Genomic DNA, 23195 nt, shown 5'->3' with positions numbered 1-23195 from the left:
GGACTGCTTCCCAACATCTCATGCCACTCCCTGAACATCATGGAGCAGGTCGTGCCGGAGCTGCAGCCCCTCACTGCTCACCACCTCTCTTTACTACGCTGCTACGTGCTGGAGATGTCCAAGCTGACCCCAGAGCTGTCGCCTTTCCTGGAGAAAATCAGAGAGTACACTCAACGTATGGAGCTGCTGATGAGTGACCGCACAGCCCGTCGGGACTGCAGCCTGCCCACCTTTGAGCAGAACATGCACGGTTATGTGTATGTCAGATGTCTGCTGCAGCTTCTGGACCAGCAGCTTAGCAAAGTAAAGTTTTGATTTGCACTGCGTTAAAAAATTTATTTATTTTATTTTAAATTATTGAAATTCATTCATTCATTAATTTTTGTGATACATTTTGATGAGAAAGTACACTTGTTCTGGAAGTTACTTTATGGTTCTTATACACTTATTATCAGTATCTGATAACCAAGTTATATTTATTGAAAATAAAGTAATAAGTCAAGAGTTTCATTTTTGTTGCTTTTATTGTGATTCAGAATCATTTAAGGCATCTTAAAACTTGGTGCATGAAGACATTTGAGAACTTTGAAAGAAAAAAAAAACACTAAGATGCAGCATAAGAAAATATCGTTACTTCTTAAAACAAATGAAATACAATACTACATCTGGGGAGAACCAACTTGGGCAGATCCAATCTGCAATGATATACTGTACATCATCTGGTACAAAAAAAAAACCCTCACAGAAACAGCAAACAAAAGTTGGAAATCCAACCTGGTGTGACAAACATTTTAAAATCATAGGAGAGGCAAAAAAACAACAACATTAAAATCACCACACAAATGTCAAGCTGCAGTGGAACATTGGAGCTTTCTGTCATAAGTCAAGGTCTGAGTCTCAGTTTGAAGGGGAAAAAACTAATAAAAAAAAAAGCCAAAAAGTGAGAAATTTTCATCCACAATCATGACAACCATAGCTGCATTCACTTCATTTTCTTATACTTGTAATAAATCACTTTGGATAAATGTGGCCACTAAACATTAAACTTAAAAATAGGCCTATTTGATTTACATCACTGTAAATAGGCCGCACTACTGTACACTGTAAAAGTGCTGAATTTTGATGACTGCTTTCCCGTCTTACTATAAACTGAGCAGTCTGTAAATGATTTCTATCTTGTAGAAAAGTAAAATCTCCCATTAAAAGACGTCTGCAATCCACAATAAAAGACTGGACACAAAAAGCTGCACATTCATCATATAAGAACTATCAGTGGTGCTACCATAAAACTCAGTAAACTCAGTTGTTCTGCAGAGAAGAAAGTAAAAACACAAGCCATAAAATGAATGTCTGCCTGAGGAGTGCTAAACCACAAATTAAAAAAAATAAAAAAGGATTAATCAGCCTGCAGAGATCACGAACAAGGGCACTTTATTTGACCTCAAGGCTGATGTATGTCAGACATGCTGATTGAGCCTACAGAGTGTCTAATTCTCAAGCAAACTCTACTGAATGGACGGGCAAACTACTCTGATATGGCTTTTGGTCTGTTTCTGTTTGCTGTGTCTTAACATGGCAGACTGACTATTTTCTCCTGTGTCTGTCATTAACACACATTATAAATGACTAACTACGAGCAGAAGAAAACATCAGTAAATCAAACCATGTGATGTAACCTGTACTCTTGAAGATAAGAGTACGGGTTACAGACACGTTTTCCTGCTGAGAAGGATCCTGACTTGATTTGTTCATAGCTGAATGGAAAATAATAACGCTGACCAGTGAAGCCCTGAGTGACCAACAAAGAACTGAAAAGACCCCTACAGCTGCTGCTGCTGCTGTGTAACACTGTACATGTGAATGTAGTATATATGAAAAATATGTGTATAAAATCTGTACTGCTATTTCAGATGTGCTCCCTATGAGGGCTGTAATTAATATCGCTCCATTATGCTGTGATCTGCCCAGTAGAAACCCATTTATGCAACATACTGTATCTCAGATGACTGCTGTTGAACTCATTGGAAATGGGCAGGGCAAGCAAAGTATGAAGGATTATGTTTAGCATGGACGGCAAACCACAAGGAAACCATTATTGTTAACTGGCAAAATAACATTCACCTGAGTACATGAGGGATGGAAAAGACAATAAAGCGCTCATCTTCCTTGTACTAATTAAGCACAGACCAGCCCATGAGTGACCAACTTCACCATGTTTCAGGCAAACCCCCCACATTCTGGTGTGAAGCCTTTTTGAGAGGATTCATCCTCCAAAAAAACACAACTATACTGCCAGCTAGTCTTAAAAAAATCCCACATTCATCTTATCTCTTTGTGAAAAAAGCATCATATCCATACACTTTATACAGAACACAAAGTGAACATTCACTCAATAGCTCCCTTTTTAACACAATGTTGTGTTTTTACATTATAAAAGAAATTTAAATAGATATTGTTCAAAAAGCAAACCACAAGTACCACCTTTCAATAAAGTATTTAGAAGATCTTCACCGAAAGAAGGTGAAGGCAGTAGTAATTGCTGTGATTCAAATATAGTATGTCGAAAGCCATTTTTGCAAATCTGTTATAACTGCAATGTCAAAGGTGGGGCTCCCCGTGTGCGTCATTCCCAAGAATCAATGTCCAACAGAACAAATGTATGACCATCGTACACACAGAGTAAAAGTAAGGCAGATCTAGCTTGTATTTTTCAGGGAAGTCGTGGATCTGTGGAAGACATGATGACCTTGCTGAATGGCTATAAGGTAAACTAGTGATATGTCATTTTGAGGATTGCTGTTAAAAAGGTTCAGGTGGCTTTTGGGTCATCTCATCTCCTCTGAAAGCAAGGCTACACATCTGTGTGTGAGACAGCCTGGATGGCTTCTTCAGGCAGCAGGGATGGATCACTAAGAATGGACGTGGTTGTGCTCAGCTGGCGAAGGGTACTCAGCACCACTGAAAAACAATAAGCCACAATTTAATAACCATAACCTGGCTGTAAAACACAGCATTTTGAAGCCAACTGTCTTGCTATGTATCCTTACAGAGTGCTACACAGTAGGCGTGTACTTGAATCACAATTTTAAGATTATTTTTTCTTTATTTATCCTTTATTGGATAGTGACAGCTTCAGAGAGAGACAATAAAGGTGGGAGAAAGAGAGGGATAGGGACTCAGCCTTAACCAGGTGAGCTACCGGGGCGCCCCACAGCTTTCCAAATTGATTGTGATTTGGATGCTCAATGAAACAACTGAACTATGTATAATGACTGGGTGGGAGGCAAGACTCAGGGTCTAATGTAAAAAAAACTATTTTGGGAAAGTGTTAATGTCATGTTCTATGTTTTCCATGACTGCTGCATTAAACACTCGCAGGATGCACCATGTGTGTCATGCTGAGGACAAGGACTTAGGGGAATTTAAAAAATTGTCTTACAACTGATGAATTGACTGCACGAAAGATTTTAATCATTCATTGAATAATTAAATTTAAGGGGACGGCCCAGCTAGACATGGAACAACATGCTGGAACGATAAATTAATTCTTTACAGTTTACGGCAGCGACGCAGACCCAGCCTCCTCGAGAGCTGCTAAAACTGTGACTAAACGATAGAAATCATTTGACGTCACCTTATGTTATCAGATCCACTAAGTGTACTTGCTAAAGTCAGAGTGAGTAAGGGGGAAAAGCATATTATTTTGACCAAGTGGGAGGTTAAAAAAAACTAAAAAAAAAAGGAAAATGTGATCATTACTATTTCTGCCCATGAGGAAGTGATTTCATGTATTATCAAAAAATGAAATGCACTGTCAGATTTCCTGCCATGTCTAGGTTGCTTGATAACAGAAGAAAGGGCAGGAAAAGACAAACAGAGATAGTGACAGATAGGAAGCAGAAAATATTGAGTAACTGAATTACACACAGTAGTGATCTAAAACTTTGCAGCCGAAAGGAAGTTCCCTCTGGGCTGCAAATGATCCACAACTACTGATCCTTTCTGTTGCAACCATAGAGTAGGTGTGCTGGTGACTTACAATACTTTTGTGTTTTTGTGCCGGATTTCTATGGAAATAATATTTTACTTACTGGGTCTGAGCGCTGGAAGCGAGCAGTGACGATCGAGCCATTGCAATGTGGTCTGACACAGCTCTGCTCTACTTGTAGTTGACACCATCCCATTGAATGACTCAAAGAGAGGCTTGATAATGATGCTGAACTATAATGGATAACAGTCAAGGATCAATTTTACTACAGAGTGAGAAAAATGCAATTCTGTCTGACTGTTCGAGCTCCAGACTCTAGCGCGTACGTCTGTAGCTTTTGTTTTACCACGTCATGCTTTAATTTGTGGTTTGCTTAACCTGAAAAGTATCCAACTAATAAAATATTTTCTTGTTACTTCAAGTATGACTTGTAAGGTCGCATTTGCCCTAGGAGTGGCTTAGTAGACAACACCTTCCATGCACCTTTGCATTAATATCTTAAATGCTCTAAGCACTGTGGCCACTGAATAAGGTATAAATAAGACTGTCTATGTAGCCTGGACTAACAGTAGCTTGGCTTTCCTCAAGGGCAGTGGGAATATTTTGTTACGTAACCTTTCCTTTCTATTAAGTCTACATTTACTGTGCATGAGACAGGATATAGTCATTCTGTCATGTATCAGTCTGATATGAACAAGGTGTCTTTCAGACTGAAGATCATTCCAGATCAAAGTAAAATGTTTGCATCATACTATGTGTGATCAATAAGCAGCAAACAGTGTAAGTCAGTATAAGCTCTTTCATGGAGGATACAATCCAGAACTTCCAGTTCTGAAGAGTGCGGTTCTTTACATATTCATTGAACTTCTCTTGCATGTGGTCGAAGCGATACCGCCTGATGGGCACCCCTGTTGCAGGCAGCTGTTCCTGACAGAAGCTGTGGTTAAGCAGTGACAGGAGACAGAAACAGTTGAGAGTTAATGTGTTAAGTGTCTGCGCAGCTTTTGTATATTGTAAGACGGGTGAGATATATATGGTGTTGTAACATACTTAATGGAGGTGTTGAGCTCCTCTATCTCCTCTCGTAGTCTCTTGACCTCTTCCAGCATCTGCTGCCTTTCCTGCTGGAGCTTCCCAATGTGCTCCACTGTCTTTTGCAATGTGACTGCATTGCTGATCTAAATGCCCAAAGTTAATGAATATGGTAGGAGGGAGAAATTAAGTGAAATATTTAGAACAATATGTGAAGCAAATACTGTGCTCAAACATGGCCAAATAGTAAATAGTAATGTCCTGAATCTATTTTGGATGTTTTATGAAGACACAGGTACACAGACTTACATTTGATTGTGACTTTAGAGTGGGAACCAGGTTGCAGAGTGTTTTAAAGCCAATGTTTATGTTTGATCGTCTCTTTTGCTCAGCAGATATGTGTGTTGTCCTCCGGCTCTGTCACACAACAACAGCACGAAATATTAAACAGAGGCTTACTGAGAGTGTGTCATGTATTACAGAAGAAAAGAGGTAATGCTACTGATATTACAAACAGGGTCATACACAAACCATTATGTTAAGAAACAAATATACAAAAACACAAACCTGATTTTGTTCATTCTTTACCAGAGGTGTACTGCTGCTGCTGATCAGTGATTGGGGACTGGGAACTTGATCTAACCCACGTGGTGATCCTTGACCTGATCCTGGTTGACTGTGAACTGGACACAAAAAACAATCAATCAATCAATCAATCAATCAAATCAAACAAACTTGTATCAAGTGGTGGGTTTGGAGTTATGATGAGCTTTCTGGGTAGAGTGAACTCTCACCAACACTAGAAGAGGCTTTCTGATTTTTGCGGCTGGAAGAATAAGATTTTTCTTTGGGTACAATCGGTTTGGGAGACTTCTGCGTCTGAGATACAACGTGAAATCCAGAAGCCTGAGATACATGAAAAGAGAACAAATAGACCAGAAATAAATTCTTCTAATAAAAGAAATAAAAGATGTATAAGACTGAGAACCACTACAATAAAATATGATCTCGCTTTACTTTGTAACTGATCCCCAATTAATTTCCATTTATGAATTACACATTACACAAAATTAACTGAGAAATCTAAATGTTGAGACAGCTGAAACAGTGAGGATGACACTGACAGAGCTGAAAACATACCCCTCCAAGTTGAGACGGAGAGATGACCACTCCAGTATTAGGGACCACATCTGCTTTCAGAGGTGTTGGTGTAACGATCACAGCACTGGCATGACCAGGGAAAGGGGCTGAGAGGATGAACATTGACATAAGAGACAGCAGTGTTAGCTTTATGTGCATTCATACGTGAAGATCCATATATGAGTTATCATTTTTGACACATGGGTCCCCCCTGTCTTTTTCCTCAGTGTCTTTTCCATTATGCAGGAAACAGTCTGTGGTTAACATAACCACTCTTAACAGATTTCAGGCCAAAAAATGCACAATATAATATATTCAAACTGAATTTTACAAAGATAAGCAGGGGGCACCCCTTATGTGTTGGGGTGCCAACACCCTGCCACATTTCCTGTCAGCTCTCTGTCATCAGTTCTCTAATAAAGGCATAAAATTAATGACACTATCAGTGGTATAAGCCACAGTGATTCAGATATGCATAGACGTTGTAAATCAATATGACTGAATAAGAATGGCTTGAGCGCTATCTTGTGGTAATTAAGTTAAAGTGACACAGCTCCACTGCCAGATCAACAATGGTAAATGCACAATTTCTCCAAATGCAGAATCGATATCTTGAGCTTGAGATCATAAGCAACAGACCTGTGAGGATGAGGTGGGAGGGGGGGAGTGTGTTAGCAGGAGCAATCCTTTGCACAGGGCGGTTTTTGTTGGCACTGGATAACTGAAAGGGGCGAGGCAGGGCAAAAGTCTGAGGGTGCTGCACAGAAGTGGAAGGCAATGGAGCCAAGGGTTGGAGTTGAGACGGAGAAGGTGGAAGTTGTGTGGATATGGAGCTATACTCTGGGCTGTGGCTGAAGGTGGTGGCTGTGTTGCTGGGTGTGACAGTAGAGGAGGTTGTGTGTGTAATCACAGATGGGGCTACAGTGTCACCCAGCGCTGAGGCGTTCTCCATGGACGAGGGAACCATGTGCGCTGTTGAGGCCATGTCCTGACGTGGAAGGCACTGTGTCAGAGGATCATGGGATAACGGCTGAGAGACTGAGGAAACTACTGCTTGATCACTGGGCGCCACTTGCCCAGGAAACAGAGGCATGTAGTTTTGTATATAGGCAGCATCACCACCACCACCACCACCAGTTCGACTGGTTTGACTGGTCATGGGAGAGGGGATGGGCAGGGGGCCAGGAGGGGAGATGTGGTTGGTTGTGAGTTGCATGGAGGACATTAACTGGGCCTGTCAAGGGATGACAAAGGAAAAGGGAACAAACACACTTAGTCCTTTCTTCTAGTGCAATATGATACAGAAGAGACACAGTTCTATGTAAGTTCATACAGCTGGAAATGTTCTCTTTTGTGCTGGTTACAATTTTGGGCAGACGCACTACACATTCTAAACTTTTTATGTGGTTTATTTATTTGACAATGTCAGAAGTGGATTCATTGTTCATTCAAATATTTATGAATAATTGACATGTCAGCCTCAATATTATGATCCCAGTAGATTAAGATATTTGGGAACAGTTTAACTTTAATCAGTAACCTGTCAAATCGGTAATCCATGACAAACAAGTTCTATGATCTTCATTCCCAGGGGACACAAAAAAAAATCCATATTGAGATAAAGACAGATCAAGGTCAATGTTGATGCTGCAGCTTAATTTTCAAAACTGTTACAAACTTATACTTAAGAAAACACTGGTTTTCTTTGTCAAACTAGCTGCATTTATATCTGTCTTTCTCTTCATCCAGTTCAGGCAGATGCAAAATGCATATTGTTTTAGTCCTAAAGACATACCTATATTGTTTTCAAGAGGGTTTATGGTACACAATCCATAGGAAAGATAGAAGGTACAAAAAATACTGAGGTCACATCACTCCTTTTTTAAGTCCCTCCACTGGCTTCCAGTGAATTGAAGAATAGAATTTAAGATCCTTTTACTGGTTTAAAAACCTGTCCATGAATGTGCCCTTAACTACACTAAAATGCTGCCATGTTGCTCTCAGATACAGTTACTGTTATCTTTTGTATCTAAAAGTCAGACAAAGACTTATGGTAAAGCTGCATTCATGGACCCAACTGAAAATCTGAAACATACTTTCACCAAAATATGGCTAAATAAATTACTTCTGGGGGAGGTTCAAGGAGGACGACAGCATGAAAGAGAAGCAAAACATTTAGCCACATTTTGAGGGTGTGGTTGATTCTCAAAAGAATATCAATTTAATGTTAAGCAGTTTGAGCAGCGAGTCATGTATGAAAAGTGCTACGTAAATAAAGTTTAGTAATATTATTATGTTATAGAGATTTTTTTGTGTAACTACATTAAGACAGAAAGATGGTAAAAGATGTGGCGGAAATCCTTGTAAATTGACCAAAAATGAATACTCTTTAATCTAGAAAAAAATCACACAGTCCTTGGACAGACTCTCTTCATGGTGGTGTGTGTTAGGGACTGTTTACCTGTGACTGAGAGCTGCTGCTGGGTAGAGGGGTGACAGATGGTGCAGTGGGGGAAACAGAGGGGAAGACGGTCTGACGGAGGCTGTGAAATAAGTCTGGAACAAGAGTCTCTATGTTAGCTAGAGGTTAGTAAAACCACACTACTATTTTGTGTTAGGCTAAGCGGACTGCTATAGCAGAGTTACAAGAACATGTGCGCTTGATTACTGTAAAGTGTGCAGTGTTAGTGAGTGCTACTGCAGCTATGGGTGGTGTCGTATTGCTACCTTGCAGTGGATCAAAGGAGTCCATGAAATCCAGGTTGGGTTGTAAGGGGATGAGTCCTGGTTGGATCATGTCGGCGTTCCCTGCATGAGCTGTGAAAGGTAAAGAGGCAGAAGTAGGGAGAGCAGGGGGAAAGGCATCCATTATTTTGACAGATACATAACATATTGTTGAGATCCAGTCTCAAGCAGCCCTCATATTCAGATGTTACATAATTTAGGTTGTTAACAAACAACAGACAAAAGTAGTAAGATACTTAAATTCTAATTTTCTCTTCTGATTTCATAAAATACACAGCTGATGATTTTCTCACCAATTTCCCTTGGATTGGGCCAGGCTATGGGTTGGTGTGAAGCCAACGTAGAGAATAACGTGTCTGAAAACTCAGACATCAGAACATCCATGTCAAAGAGAGGGTCCATCTCCATGGGGGCAGGTGTTTCATTAAGCTTTCGAGGCAAACGGCGTGCTGCAGTCTCTTCATCCTGATAAAAGGAGACACGGAGCATGTCTGGAGAGACTTCCCCGAACAGCGATAGCTGCTCCTCCGGCCCCTTTGAGTATTCAAAATGCAACCACCAAGCCAGTTAATGACACACAAGCATGCAGTGTTGAGTACAGCCAATATGGGATGGCACTTTGTGTTCACACGTCATGCACTAGTCTTAATAATTCACCTTGTATATATATATATATATATATATATATATATACATATATATATATCGTATATATATATATCGTGTATTTCAGCAGGTTACAAGCTAAGGTGCAAGCAGTCAAAAGTACTTAATTTGCGTAGTCAAAGGTGATCTGTTAAAAAGTCTATAAATAATGTGAGGGTGACTGGATTAGCATGGATTAATTCCATTAGTATCAACATCTGGTTGAACAGATGCTGATAATAATGTTCATGTTGATACTGACAGCACTTTGGTGGGTTGAGCATGATGCAGTTCTTCATACCTTAAGCAAGCTTGAGAGGTCCTCATCCTTGTGCTTCTGTAACTATAAAAGATTTAGTGAGTGCCACATTAGATGAATATTATTTTTTCATGACCAGTCAAACAAACAGGATACATCTACGAAATGCCCAGTATCCTATATCCATATTACAGTGTATCTATAGAAAATTGAACAATACAGTACCCTTTTCTTGAAGTATGTTCTCCATTTGTGATATTCTCTTATGACAATTTCAATTCTTCTTTTCCAGCATTTCCCGTCTGTGGCAGCGGCCTGCAGAAGAAAGATGGAGATGGGAAATAAACCCATAAAGCCCATAACAAAAACACAGCACAAAGAAAGGAAGTGACAAGGGAAACATAAAACTAAATGAGAAGTAAGTGTTTGAGAGACTGAGCATAAAATGATCCACTGGAGGATTTCGGTGACAGGAAAACACAGAAGGTCACAAGGTTTGTATACCACATAATGATCAAACTTTTCCTAAAACTTTACCTCTGCAGGACGGTGGACATCCATGTCTATACTTCCATCCAGGGGAGTCACAAAGTGACAAACAGGATTCTCCCTTTTCTCCACATCTGGGGGTAGAAAAACAACCTCAAAGTCACTCTTAAGTTGAAATACACAGCAGACATTGGTTAAAAGGTATAAAGATCACAGAAGTGGTTAAAGTGATATTTCTCTTTTTGTAAAACATGTGCACCAGCCAGGCTTTGTTGATTGATTTTGGGTCATAAACATAAAAGTGCCAATCACACAAGGGTGCACAAGATTCCCCACAATTGTCACAAAGAATATTAATAATTACACGAAACATAAATCATTACACAACATAAAAGAATGTACTGACATCTCGAACTATGAGAAATCCTATTTCTTACATCATGTATGCAGACTACAGCTTGCTCAAGGGCCTGCCAACATGAACAGCTTCCGGTGAACGGTCAGAGCTCAGCTCATAGCTCAGGAAAACTTGACCTAGTTTGCATTTATTTTTGAGACATGAATGAGAACTGCTATTAGTCACTGTCAGGTAACTGCTTATGGCATGTAAACAAACCGTTACCGACTGTGCCAATATTTATCTTGGAATCACAAAAAATAGAGTCCAGTTCCATACTGTGGTTGTTCCTGATTTTACAGATAATGTTGCTACTGTTAAGTGTTGGTTGCAATAAACATACACGTGTGAACTGAGAGGAAAAACAAAGCCTGGTGACATCCTGGATCCTGAAAAGGGCAATATGTGGTGAAATGATTTATGATTTATGAAGGAGCCTCCCCACTATTCCTGACAACAAATTCTTGAACCAGATCGTGATGTCTTCACGCATGCTCCAGCTTGATTTAAGAAGTGTTAAATTCAAGTCACTTTAAACTAAATACTAAACAAACTACACTGTATAGATATATAGATAACAAATGAAAGACAGCGTGGAACTCTTACACTGCATATACCAAGCTCTCCATATGGCGTTGTTGAGGCGGATCTTGTCTCTCCAAAGAAGTTTTAAACCTTTGAAGTTCTTCCATTTGGGAGATACCAACTTACCACTGAAAAGACAAGAAAATGTACAGTTAACATACTATGTGAGAAACACAATGGCTTAACTTGTACAAGCAGACCACTGATATCTCAACAATAATTCAAACCCTCTAAGATCACGGTGCTCTCCTTTGTGTTATCAGCAGAAGAAGCGCTTTGCTGATATTGTTGCTTGTACAAAATCAACAAGAAATTGGAAAAAGAAAATGCTCACCTTCTACTCCACAATAACACCTTAACTTGGATTTGTTAAAGTTTGTTTTACCATGAATTTATTCAGCTCAACTTTACTAACTTGACACCAGCAGGAAGAAATGTCATCTCTGTCAGAATCATACAAACCTGAATTTCACATTTATACTGATGCTTGATAATAAAACCAAGCCTTAATACCTAAGAGTGATGCCTGCTCGCTGTAACACTGAGCCAACATCCATCACTCAGTAAAAGGTAAGAGAGCAAGTGTACAAATAATTTAAAAAGAGAGGCACAGGTCACCTTAAACCAACACTGGCACTGTACTGAAAATACTTCAAGAAATAAAGCAATCAAAACAAGCAAGCAGGAATCTGCCAAGGTCAAGTTCAAGTTAGAATGATAGTTACAACTGTGATATGGAGAGAAGGAGTCAAACAAACCGGGAGGAAACAGCACACATGTGCACTAATAAATCTAAAACAAGGCGACATTGGAGGAATTCATTAGTGTGCACTGCTATAGCTACAGTATGTGAAATTCATTATTACAGCACAATAATATAGCTGTAACAGTCAGTTCACAATTATGTTCTAAGTCGAACAAGCAATAATAAACAGCCGAGTTGCCCCATAATGGATTGAAACTTTGTGGCCTCAAAGACTGAAAGTCTGAAGTTAAACTAACTCACTGAGTGTATTAATACTACTGCACTATAACGGTAATACGTACCAACCTTTTCAAATGTCAAATGAAATGACTAAAGTTCATATTTCATTTTAATAGGACAGAAGACAAAGACAAATAATAAGTATGTTTTTCTTATTTACAATCTGCTTTGATAGGGCAATGTTTATGACAATCCAAACGGGTTAGCTCACAGTTTCTCTCTTTCCATTCTTCCTGTCCTGTCTTTTTTACACTCTGTGCTTCCTGTCCAGTCTTTTCCGCTTTCAATAAGTAATGTTTCAATAAGTAAGTAGGTAGGTGGTCCAGCTTGGTGCAATGACGAGAGAAGAGGCAGTCTTATAGGGGAAACTTTGCAGATGCACCAATGTTCTTGTTGTGAGTAAATGGTCTCTCATGTACATAAACACTCTTCACACTCATCAGATGAATGACAACAGCAGAACAGTAACTGGTTGTAGTGCTTTCCTTGTCTATAATTAGTCTTCCCGCTGAATCCAAGTTGGTGCCATTTATAAAGTCTGAGGGAATCCTCTGAGCAGCTGGCTCTGCACCAAGTAACACTATAGCTGTAAACAGAGAACCATGGGTAACGTGAGCCCAGCATTTTCTTTCTTTCTTTTCTTTCTTAACGTACTTGTTACCATCAACCCAACTTTTAATTTGTGTCTTAACAATAACACTGCTTTTACATTGTCTAAAGCCTATAAACTTATCAACATTCACTGTCCTGGGTTTTGTCAGGACACTACGCTGCATTATGAATGATCATCTTTTAACTTTAAGGATTAAATCTGGAGGATGGCATAGTCTGGAGAATAAAGTCCAGCATACAAAACATTTATGACGTAAATAGGAAAATGGTGGCACAACAAGTGTTTAAATGTTGTGATGTTAGGTAGTAACATTATGATTAACCTATAATTGCTGTGTAATTATGCTGTGAAATAGTTGGTTTACACAGCAATAGAGACAGAGAGTACATATCTGTTATCACCACTCACCTTCACCCAGTGGTGTAGCCAGCTGATATCCAGTAAGATAAACACTAATTCACACATCACTGGCACTCACTGAATGGCCTCTTACATTACATTGATTTGGCAAACACTTTTTGTCCAAAGGGACATGTTCCCCGACATGCAGCAATTTGAAGTTCGCTGTCTTGCTTAAGGACAACGAAAGGAGCCAGGAATGGAACCACCAACTCTGCCATGAATGGCTGATCTGCTCTACCATCGAACCCACAGCAGCTCAGCAAGAACATTATGTAATTGATACGCCATGATGGCTGACTTATTCAAAGGTGACTGAGCAAGTCTGGAGTTGTGTCTGCCAGCAATCCCTTTCAGCACTATCAAAACAAAAAACGAATGGTGTCAGATCCTGATAACGATCTAAGACTTGCCAATGGCAAATTTGGCAAGACATGCTAAAGCTGATTTTGGCCCAGTACCACTGAAAGATTTGTTCCCGTTTTTTTTTTTTAAGTCATCAGTTAGAACAAAGATCTTTTTGTCTCGAGCAATGAGAGTGTGAGTTCATCAGGCCCTGTCCTCAGAGCTCATAATGTCTCAACTCTAAACCAGTGGTGGAAAGTAACAAGTACTTTTACTCAAGCAATGAACTGAAGTACACATTTGAGATGCTTGTACTTGACTTGAGTATTTCCATTTCTTTATACATCCAATCCACTACATTTAAGAGGGTGGTTTCCAACCTTTTTGGCTTGAGAACCCTCACAAACAAGCAGTTTGTAGTTGGGGCCTCTTATCACATTTCATGAGTTGTCAGCATTTCCCCTCTAAATTTCTCAGATGGTTTCATTCAAACAACTGTTTGAGGCCCAAAGAAGTAAAATAATCAAAAATTCATTATGCATATGAATGTGTGTGGCAGAACTTATTCTGTTTTCTTATTCTTTCATACCCCATTACTCATCTCACGACCCCCCAGATTTATCTTGTGAGCCACCCCTTGGTTGGCAACCACTGGACAAACCTACCTAACTGTATATATGCTAAAAATGAGCTCAGCTGCAACAGTAAAGTTCTGCCAATGCATTAATGCATCAGTAATAATAATCTAATAATGTCATATGTAGTATAATAATATATCAGTCACAGGAGCCATTTGTCTGTTTTATTTATATTTTACTTATCATATTTCTGTACTTTTACTTAAGTATAATTTTAAATGCAGGACTTTAACGTGTGATGGATTATTTTTATTCTGTGGTATTAGTATTTAAAAGGATCTGAGTACTTCTTTCACCACTGCACTATACTGACTACAAATCATGGTCAAGCAGGAAGTTACAAGAAGAGGAGACTCGTGACTGCAATTTCACACCAGAGGGTCCCATAGCCTGACTTTACTGATCTGGACAGGCTTGAAGAGAGCTCAGCTTGCACTGGGTGAGGAGCTAATGTGAAAATGAATGTTCCCATGCGAGTACAGGGTGGTGAGATGTGTTATAATAACTTACCTGTACGCAAGAGTCATGCACTCAAAGAGTTTGGTCAGTGAGGCGTCTATGGAGAGGTGCGACATGCTCGCCTTGCCAAAATGATAGGTCTGACAGGTCTGCTTGTTGACAGTGTCGAAGTCATAGCCTTTTTTCGGGGGGTGCTCGCTGTGGGGCGAGGACACCATGAAGTGTCCGCTGTGGATGATCTGAGACTCCAGCCCGTCTGACCTCCTCAGCCCCAGGTGTGTCTCCTCAGCGTCCGAGTCGTCCTCCTGCTCCTGCTTAATGCTCGCCGGTGGGCGACGGTAATTCTGCCGTAAAGACATCTCTCTAGTAGCCATGTCGGTAACTCACCAGACAAATAGCTAACGTTAGCCAGCAAGCTAGGACAATAAAAACTCCCTTTCATGAGGCTTGCCAACAGCGCTGGAAAATGCGGCTAAGGCTGACTGGTGGTTAAGGTTTGTCAACTTCGAGAGGTTCAGTCCGTCTCCTCGGTTCACTCATTTTTAAACTTCGCTTTTGGTAATTAAGGGCCAGGTTAACTTGTTGTTGTCTTGTGAGATAGTTGACGTAAGTAAGAATCGCAAGGACCAGCTGACAAAAAAACAGCTTGCAGGCTCCTCTGGGTCCGGAGCAGGAAGTTCCTGTGTTAACGCGTTTCTGATTGGTCGGAGTCAGAGCCCCACCCACCAAAGACCTCAAAATAAACCTGGAGCGACAGATCACACACACAGCCCTGTTTTCTGTTTCCAGAGACCAAAACAATTGTACTGCATATGTGTCACAAATATCTAGGCTTCAAATAACTATAACAAGTAATGTGTTATTTTCTACCCGAGTTAGTTGTATCTTTTTTTTCTTATACATCTGAATGGAAATAAAAATTAATGTAATCTCAAAGACCACCACTGCAAGGGTCTCTGATGTTTGTCCTTCTCATGTCTTCCTCTCTCCCCTCCCAAAATGTTCAATTACTCCTCTTAAAAAAAAATTATTTATTTACCTTATCTATTTATTATTTAGGAAAAAATAAATAGATGCAACTGATGTTCCTTGATTGATTTTGTAATGAAATAAGAAAAGTAGTATTAACAGCAAAATGTACCTTAAATATCAAAAGGAAATACAGTTAAATTTGCTCATCTATAATTTCTCTTTACAAATTACATTTTATATATAATACCTATAACATAATATATGTATATAACTGTATTTATTGTTTTCATTTTTATTCTATTCTAATTTTAAATATTTGTATACACAATCTGTGTGTGTAGTGTGAAGGGGGCTACAACTTGCATTTCATTGTGCAACCCCGTGTTGTAAAAAGACAAATAAATTAACCTTGAACCTTGTATGTGACAAAGCTGGACATGAGGATCTACCTTACTATTGATATTTATTCATCATATTTTGAATTCAAATACACAAAAATTCCTGCATCTCTGTTTGGGCATGTTATGGAAAGAAACCTTAAAAAGAGCAGCAGAGAGTCTGAGGCTCGTCACCAACACGACTTCTCTCAGACTAGCAGACAGTTTGTTGCCTTCATCACTCTGGAGGAGAAGACCTGCCGCTCTGCTCTGCTGAGGGCGGGAAGCCCAGGATGTGACTTGTAAATGTCTCCACAGTTATCTCATCTGGGATCGCACACTCCAGTGAATATTCTGAATCTCCACCTGGACACACACACACACACACACACATCAAAAAGTGACGATGTTTTTCAGCGTTTATGTGAATTCTTAGGTTATGGTTTGTGAGTGAGTTTTTCTTTTACTTACTGTCAGATTTATAAATGTCATGCTCAGAATGTCCCCCTCTTCCTCCTCCTTCTTCCTCTTCCTCTTCATTGAGGCCTAAAAGTGTTGTGAAACACTCTGCCACCTCTTCCTCTGTCATGTGTTCTCCTGGAAAATGTAATATCAAAATTATGCATATGTTGGACTTTGTGCCATGTTGACAATGAAACACTGTATGTACTGGAGCAGAGGATCCAGATTTTTCTCAGTAATATGACAGTAATACAGGTAAAAACAGACACATCATTTTCTGACTGAATAGCCAGCAGTGCACCTCGAGCCTGTAGAAGTTCAAGCAGCTCATGTCTCTGCAGAACACGCTCTCCTGTACTATCACTGCCACCAAGGATGTCAAAAGCTTGAGCAAGCTCATTGCCAGAGATGCCGAAGGCTGGTCGGTGGTTGACATACAGCTTGATGAACTCCTCCAGGTCGATGTCGGTCACATATTTTCCTGTTTCGGCATACTTGCTGAACTTGACCTCATTATGCATATCTTCTATCTGGTAAAAAAAAAGAAGTAATTTGTAAATACAGGTCTTTTTGTGATATTTTTACTGTCAGATAAAATGAGTACCTCTTGCTCAGTAGGGAAGTAGGCCAGAGCTCTCATTAGAGAGGGAACCTCTGCCAGGGGGATTTTAGTAGACGTTTGTCGTTTCTCCATTGAGTCAATGCCTTGATGATGGATTTGGCAGTAATAGAAAAAGTCCTCCATCTCCTAAAGAGAGAAAAGCTCAGAAAACTGAGAACAGAATACTCATAGCTGGAGGAGGAATGGAACATAAAAACTGATATCTTAATCTTGGAGCCTTGTATAATCCAGAAGTACAATATATGTGTGAATATGAGCTGAATATGAATATGAATAATGCTATCCGATAGCAAATAGACAACATTGTATATTATATATATATATTTTTATTTATTAGCCTACCACCACACATTAGGGAATAGGACATATGCTTCTCATTTCAAGTTAACAGAATAATCTGTGGCTGTTGATTTAACACTCAGCAGTTGTCGGGAACAAGGAAAACTTTTAACTCACCCTGTAGAACTTGCCATCTCTGCCTCCCTCTAAAAGAGTGTAAAAGGGTTCAAGGTCCTTTCCCCCCAAGGCAGCTGCTGCCTCCAATGCACTGCATTCACAACAAGAGAGAGGATTAACTCCAGAAAACATGATAACGCTGCTCATGCATTTCCTCCGGTTCACAGGTTGGTACTATTGAACCTTACTTTAAGCTTATCTCCCACGACAGGACAGTGCAGTCAGATCCTCCTGCAGTGAAAACAAACCGGCTGTCGTAGGAGCAGGCCAAAGCAGACGCCCCTGTCGGATGGCAGATCAAAGCATTGGACTTGTAGGGGTTCCCATCCAGAGGGAAAATCTGGAGACCCACCTGGAAATAAAGCCCACTATTAGTGCTAATATCTATGATGTAAATCACTGTGTCTTCTTACCAAAACAGCACTGGGCTCAAAACGACAAAAAACAAAAACTAAATTTAAATATGGTTGAAAGGCCCAGGTGTCTGTCTCACAAAGCAGGATTACACAGAGCATAGTCACATAATACCTTTGTCACACTTAAAAACATGATCAAAAATATTTTATTAACAGTGACAAGAGCAACAACTTGTCTGACAAGGCGTTGCTCTTGTCACTGTCAATAAAAGACAAACAATTGTGGTTTATTTTTGAAGAGACACAGAGCCCCATTGTGATTTTACAAAGCAGGTTATTTGATCAAATACCACAAACAAAATAAAGCAGATTACTTAATAAAATATTACAAACAAATGCCAGCACTGACCTTGTCCTCTGTGATGTATGCCAGGTAATATGAGTTCGTCTCAGGCTCTTTAGACATAGGGAGGACCTCTATTTTCTTAATGGGAGAGCCATATGCTGGGCCAAGGAGAGTCTTTCTGTTTTTGTAAAATGTGATAATGTTTTCCAGTGTTGGCGGCGACAACAGTCGGAGAAATACATTTCACAAATAATCTGATCTTGTTACAGTGTTTCACAGACCTGCACATCTTGGTAGTGCTGTTGAAAAGCTTCATCTTGTATTGGTCTGAGGCAACGAGAAGAAACTGCTCTGCAGTGAGGGGAGGGTACCAAGTCATGCACATCGGTACGGCGCTTTGCTCAAGGCGCTCCGAGCTTAAGATGACAAGCTTATACACATCACTGTTTTCCAGGTCATACTCCACCTATCATTCAGTCCCACACATGCACAAAGAGGTGTGTGTGCTAAACATTTGGCATAAAAAACATTATTACAAAACACCAAACTAGTCCAGACAGAGTGGACTAACCAGTCGGCGGTCTGTTCCCAGAGAGAGCAGTCTGGGTTGGGTGCTGTCCAGGTGAACCCCAAAAAGAAGGTCTTTGATGGGCTTGTAGTGGGAGTGATATCTGCCCACATACATCCAGCAAGGCAAAGAGCCTTTATTAGTCTGCAGTCGAAACACTGTCACTGCTTTTCCAGCATCCTAACAGTAAACAAAGACATAAAACGTACATTCTTGAAATTATAAGAATGTTAAAACATAGAAGCATAGATTTACAATCCATTATCACAGCCACAAACCTATTTCCTTATATCACATTATATCACATATTCCAGTCCAGAACCACTGTTGCCAATAACTATGTTCTGACATAATACACTTGATTATCAAAAAGTACTTGCTCACCGCAGTGGCAAGATACTTTGAATCTGAGGAGAAAGTGATGTGATGGATGCCGTCTTCAGTGTAATGGAAACACTCCTCGGGATCACTTTGTAAAGTGCTGGGATTCAGAATGTGAACGGCTCCACTGCCAAAGCCAACTGCCAGGTACAATCCTGCTCAGAGACAAAAAAGCTTTAAATTGCCGAATTGCAAATTCATGCAGAAACATTAGTTTGTTGCAAAGACAGCCAGTAAGCATGTTGGCTCACCTTGAGGGTCAAAAGTGACACACTGAATCTGCTTCTCTGTCTCAAAGACCCTGGTGCCGATGATCACTTTGTTGTTATAATCCCATACTTTTAAAACACCCCTTTGATTGCCCATGGCCACCACTGGCTGTTTGGGGTGGCAGGCCACTGCATGTAGAGGCTCACAATCCTCATGTAGCAGGATCTGAGGGATGCCTTTCTGTGTATTCACATGTACTACTGTGGAACTGACTGTGGACACAACAAAGTTCCTGTAGAAAAAGAGAAGTCAGCTTGGCTAAAATGCACATAACAATTTAGACTGAGGACATAATAGATTGTATTTCTTCTACCTGATGATTAATGGTTTTGCCTCCAGAGCACAATCCTCCAGGTATCCCTCTGTACACTCTTTGGAAAAGGAAATGGAAACAATAGCGTCCAGGTTGAATTCACTGAACAAAGTGAGAAGCCTGAATTCTTCATCATAAAACTTGATATGGCCTCGAGTGTCACCAGTTACGATACAGCTGTGATATCAAACAACACACAAACTTATTATTAGACACCAATAAATGAACACCACTTTTATAAAACAATAACGATGAATATATGTGGCTCTGGCTACCTGTCAGTTACGGTCAGAGCAGTGATCGGATCTTTCTGAAGGGGAATGAGCTTGATTTTATCTCCAGGGAGGCTTTGGTTTGCAGCTAAGACTTCCGCCATATCCCACACCACAAGGTTGCCTGCTGCAGTTGCTGTGAGGACCTGAGGCTTTCTCCAGTGAAACACAGACTGGCTGAGTGACCCGCCAGCCATGCTGACAGTTTGAGAAGGCTGCATAAATACAGTAGCATCAGAAGAACAGTTGAATCAAAATACTTATTGCCATAAAAGACAGAAACTGACAATTCAATACTGTCTTCTACAACATTTGTTATTATTACCTTTACCATCGTAAACTTCAGGGGAAAGTACTGCAGACTTCCCGGGGCCTGAAATTGATTGAAACTGATTATTGCAATAAACATACGCATAACAGCTATATTATGTATTTCAATAAAAAGGAACAGCAGGACTCACCCTGCTGTAATATAACACCTGACGTTCACTGCTGCTGAGCAGCTGAGTGCCATCATTTGGATTAAAAATTATGTAATCCTGAAAAACAATCCAACATTTGAACGTTTGATCTCCTGAATGTCACATCCATTAAGTTAGGTGACATTTAAATAGCAAAAGAAGACAGAAGTTACTTACTTGAAAACCATGTTTAGGATTGAGTTCAGTAAACCACAGAGGCTTTTCGGTTTCATTTGTCCAATCCCAAATACACACACACTGTGAAAAGATCCACATATGGTTAATAGATTGTGACTAGATAGTCGTGCGTTTCTTAATCTAGACTAAACAACACTGTTTATAGTCTGGATTCTTTTTAATGTTTCATTTAATTATCTGTCCAGTCATACTCACTTGAACTTCCTCAGCCCCAAGGGTTACCAGATGTTTTGTGTCTCTTGAAAATGCCATCGCAGTGACACCCCCCTCAGGGTGGCAATCGAACAATGTATGAACAGGAATGCTGGAATATTTATCACATATGTGGTTACCATCAAGAGGAAGGGTTAATACATAAACAATGCCTTGATACATGTAAAATCAAGAGCTACCCAGAGTAGGAGTCCCATATCATCACTGTGCTTTTCTGTGCCTGGTCTGCTGTTGCAATCCAGCGTCTGTCTTCGCTCACACACATACATGAGATGGGGCAGGAGTGACCCTGAGAAGATTGAGTATATACAGCTTTTTAAATCAACACTTCAACCTGCATGCTAGTACTATCAATAGATATTTATAGCTACCCAGGTTACTCATACCACTGACTTAATCTGAAGGACGCTGTCTCATCTCCTTTTTATTACATATTCCTCAAGAAGTTGAAAACTGACTGGTGATTTGTACCTGAAGTATGTGCTGGGAGTTTGAGGTGTGATTGTATATGATGCCAACATGAGCTCCAGCATAGAGGACCACCAGCTCATCATGGTCTTGCATACTGAAGGCAGGAAGAGCAGGATTCATCCCAAATACCCATTCTAATGACTGAATGAAGAGCAGATTTGCAGTATTGTTATGAGTGAAAGTAAAAGTTCTCAGAAGAGCCTTTTATCATAGAAAATATGTTTTGTTTGAGGTGAACATTTTCCTTGAAACTGTCTTCATGGCAAGTGCAGAGGGTCAGTATACAAATAGTACTCATTTTCTACAAAAACACACATCCGACAAGACATACTTACCAATGCATGTGTTCTAGCATGAGTTATCTTCTTTGGGAAAAGTGTGTCTCTAGTTGCAGTGTAGACCTGAGACTGCCCCTTCATCTCGAGTGTGTCAGCCTCTGTTTCTTCTCCAACTCCTGCAGTCTTCCTGCACTCTTCCTTAGCTTCAGCATCTGACATGATGTCTAACCACCACTAATCTTTATTTTTTTAACAACTTCATAGAGCTTTCCCCCTTGTTCTATCGAGTTGAGGGCACTCTGCTTACGGCAAAGTTAGTTAACGTTAGGCCAAGTTAGCCAAAGAGTAACGCTAGGCTGCGAAAGATTTTGCAATTAAATGAACAGAAAACACATCACCACAGTATCCTCATTGCCTCATTCAACCGTCTAAAGCTGTATGTTTAAAAAAGCTTTCTATTTAGCCTCACCTGGTCTGTAGTTACTGTGTGGAAAACACAATCTCTAAAACTAGCTAGCTACTGCGAAGCGTCTCGTTGCCTAGTTACCGTATAGCGAGCCGAGGACGAGTGAAGTGCTGTAAAACAAGATGCAGACGTTCCGGTGAGGTATTTCAAATTAAAAGAACAATGAGTAATAGATTTAATCAGTTGGGTGCAGCTACTAGTTACTTTGCAAAAAGAGGTTTTACATCTAAAGGTTGCATAAAGTATGATGCATTGTTTAAATTAAGGCGTAGTTTTACAAGACAGATTATCAACCAAGGAAAACAGACCACTGCCCCGGAATCCAGACCATCTGGGGCCCTGATATCCCCAGGTTATCTATGAGGCAATTCGTTTGCAGTAATTTGATTAATTTCAAAACTATTTAGTAATGTACAATGTAATCTAAACTAAAGTACTGTAAAGGCTGCAGATGCAGTATGAAACCAAACCTCCTTCCAAACACACCTTCAGAAAATGTTTTATATATTTATGCAATTGTTCAATTATATTTTCTTTTTGGTTTGTTTGAATTCATTTTATTCTATACAATTTGTGTAATTGTTGAATGTAAACACCTCCTCAGGGTCCCAGTCTTCTTCAGGTTCAGTAGTCTGTTCTGAGATCAACATCCCTTTTCTCCTTCCCACAGTAGTCGTTTTGAAAATATTATTATTTACCGGAAGTGGTAGCATGCTGTCATGTCACCATTGACGGCACTTGACGAATCTAAGTTTTGTGTTGCAGTTCTTTAATGTGACCACTTGAGGGCAGTAAACTACCTGTTTGATTACTTGGTTACCTAGATCCTGGGGAAGAGAAGAACATTTCTGTCAGTTAATCATGTACATTTAGAACATCTGGAGATATTTCCAGCAAAAGACAAAACAATACATTAAATATAATAAGAATATAAATTAAACAAAGAGAGACAAGATAAAAGGCATATGTTTTTTTGTGATTTCAGGGAAAGACA

The 23195-nt window shown here is 39.9% G+C and overlaps 2 protein-coding genes across 2 annotated transcripts; both read right to left on the bottom strand.

Moving 5' to 3' along the window:
* Positions 1–523: 523 nt before the first annotated feature.
* mlxip (MLX interacting protein) lies at positions 524–15175 on the bottom strand. Its single transcript, XM_070904025.1, has 17 exons — positions 14771–15175; positions 11302–11408; positions 10347–10432; positions 10035–10124; positions 9852–9893; positions 9199–9439; positions 8888–8977; positions 8622–8716; positions 6800–7394; positions 6161–6267; positions 5815–5926; positions 5588–5703; positions 5330–5437; positions 5039–5166; positions 4802–4925; positions 4092–4221; positions 524–2958 (listed from the first exon to the last, which is right to left on the bottom strand). The coding sequence occupies exons 1-17, from the start codon at positions 15091–15093 to the stop codon at positions 2852–2854; spliced, it is 2601 nt and encodes an 866-aa protein (XP_070760126.1). The 5' UTR covers positions 15094–15175; the 3' UTR covers positions 524–2851.
* A 1125-nt stretch (positions 15176–16300) lies between these two features.
* On the bottom strand, positions 16301–21954 carry cfap251 (cilia and flagella associated protein 251). Its single transcript, XM_070904839.1, has 20 exons — positions 21793–21954; positions 21458–21598; positions 21166–21275; positions 20969–21077; positions 20753–20833; positions 20576–20653; positions 20446–20487; positions 20118–20329; positions 19843–20019; positions 19511–19761; positions 19263–19414; positions 18882–19058; positions 18592–18776; positions 18374–18488; positions 17797–17960; positions 17609–17699; positions 17135–17278; positions 16832–17060; positions 16540–16665; positions 16301–16434 (listed from the first exon to the last, which is right to left on the bottom strand). The coding sequence occupies exons 1-20, from the start codon at positions 21952–21954 to the stop codon at positions 16307–16309; spliced, it is 2874 nt and encodes a 957-aa protein (XP_070760940.1). The 3' UTR covers positions 16301–16306.
* Between the last annotated feature and the right edge of the window lie 1241 nt (positions 21955–23195).

Source organism: Enoplosus armatus, chromosome 4 (assembly GCF_043641665.1).
Source record: "Enoplosus armatus isolate fEnoArm2 chromosome 4, fEnoArm2.hap1, whole genome shotgun sequence".
Classification (NCBI taxonomy): domain Eukaryota; kingdom Metazoa; phylum Chordata; class Actinopteri; order Centrarchiformes; family Enoplosidae; genus Enoplosus; species Enoplosus armatus.
This window is presented reverse-complemented; position numbering and strand designations above follow the sequence as displayed.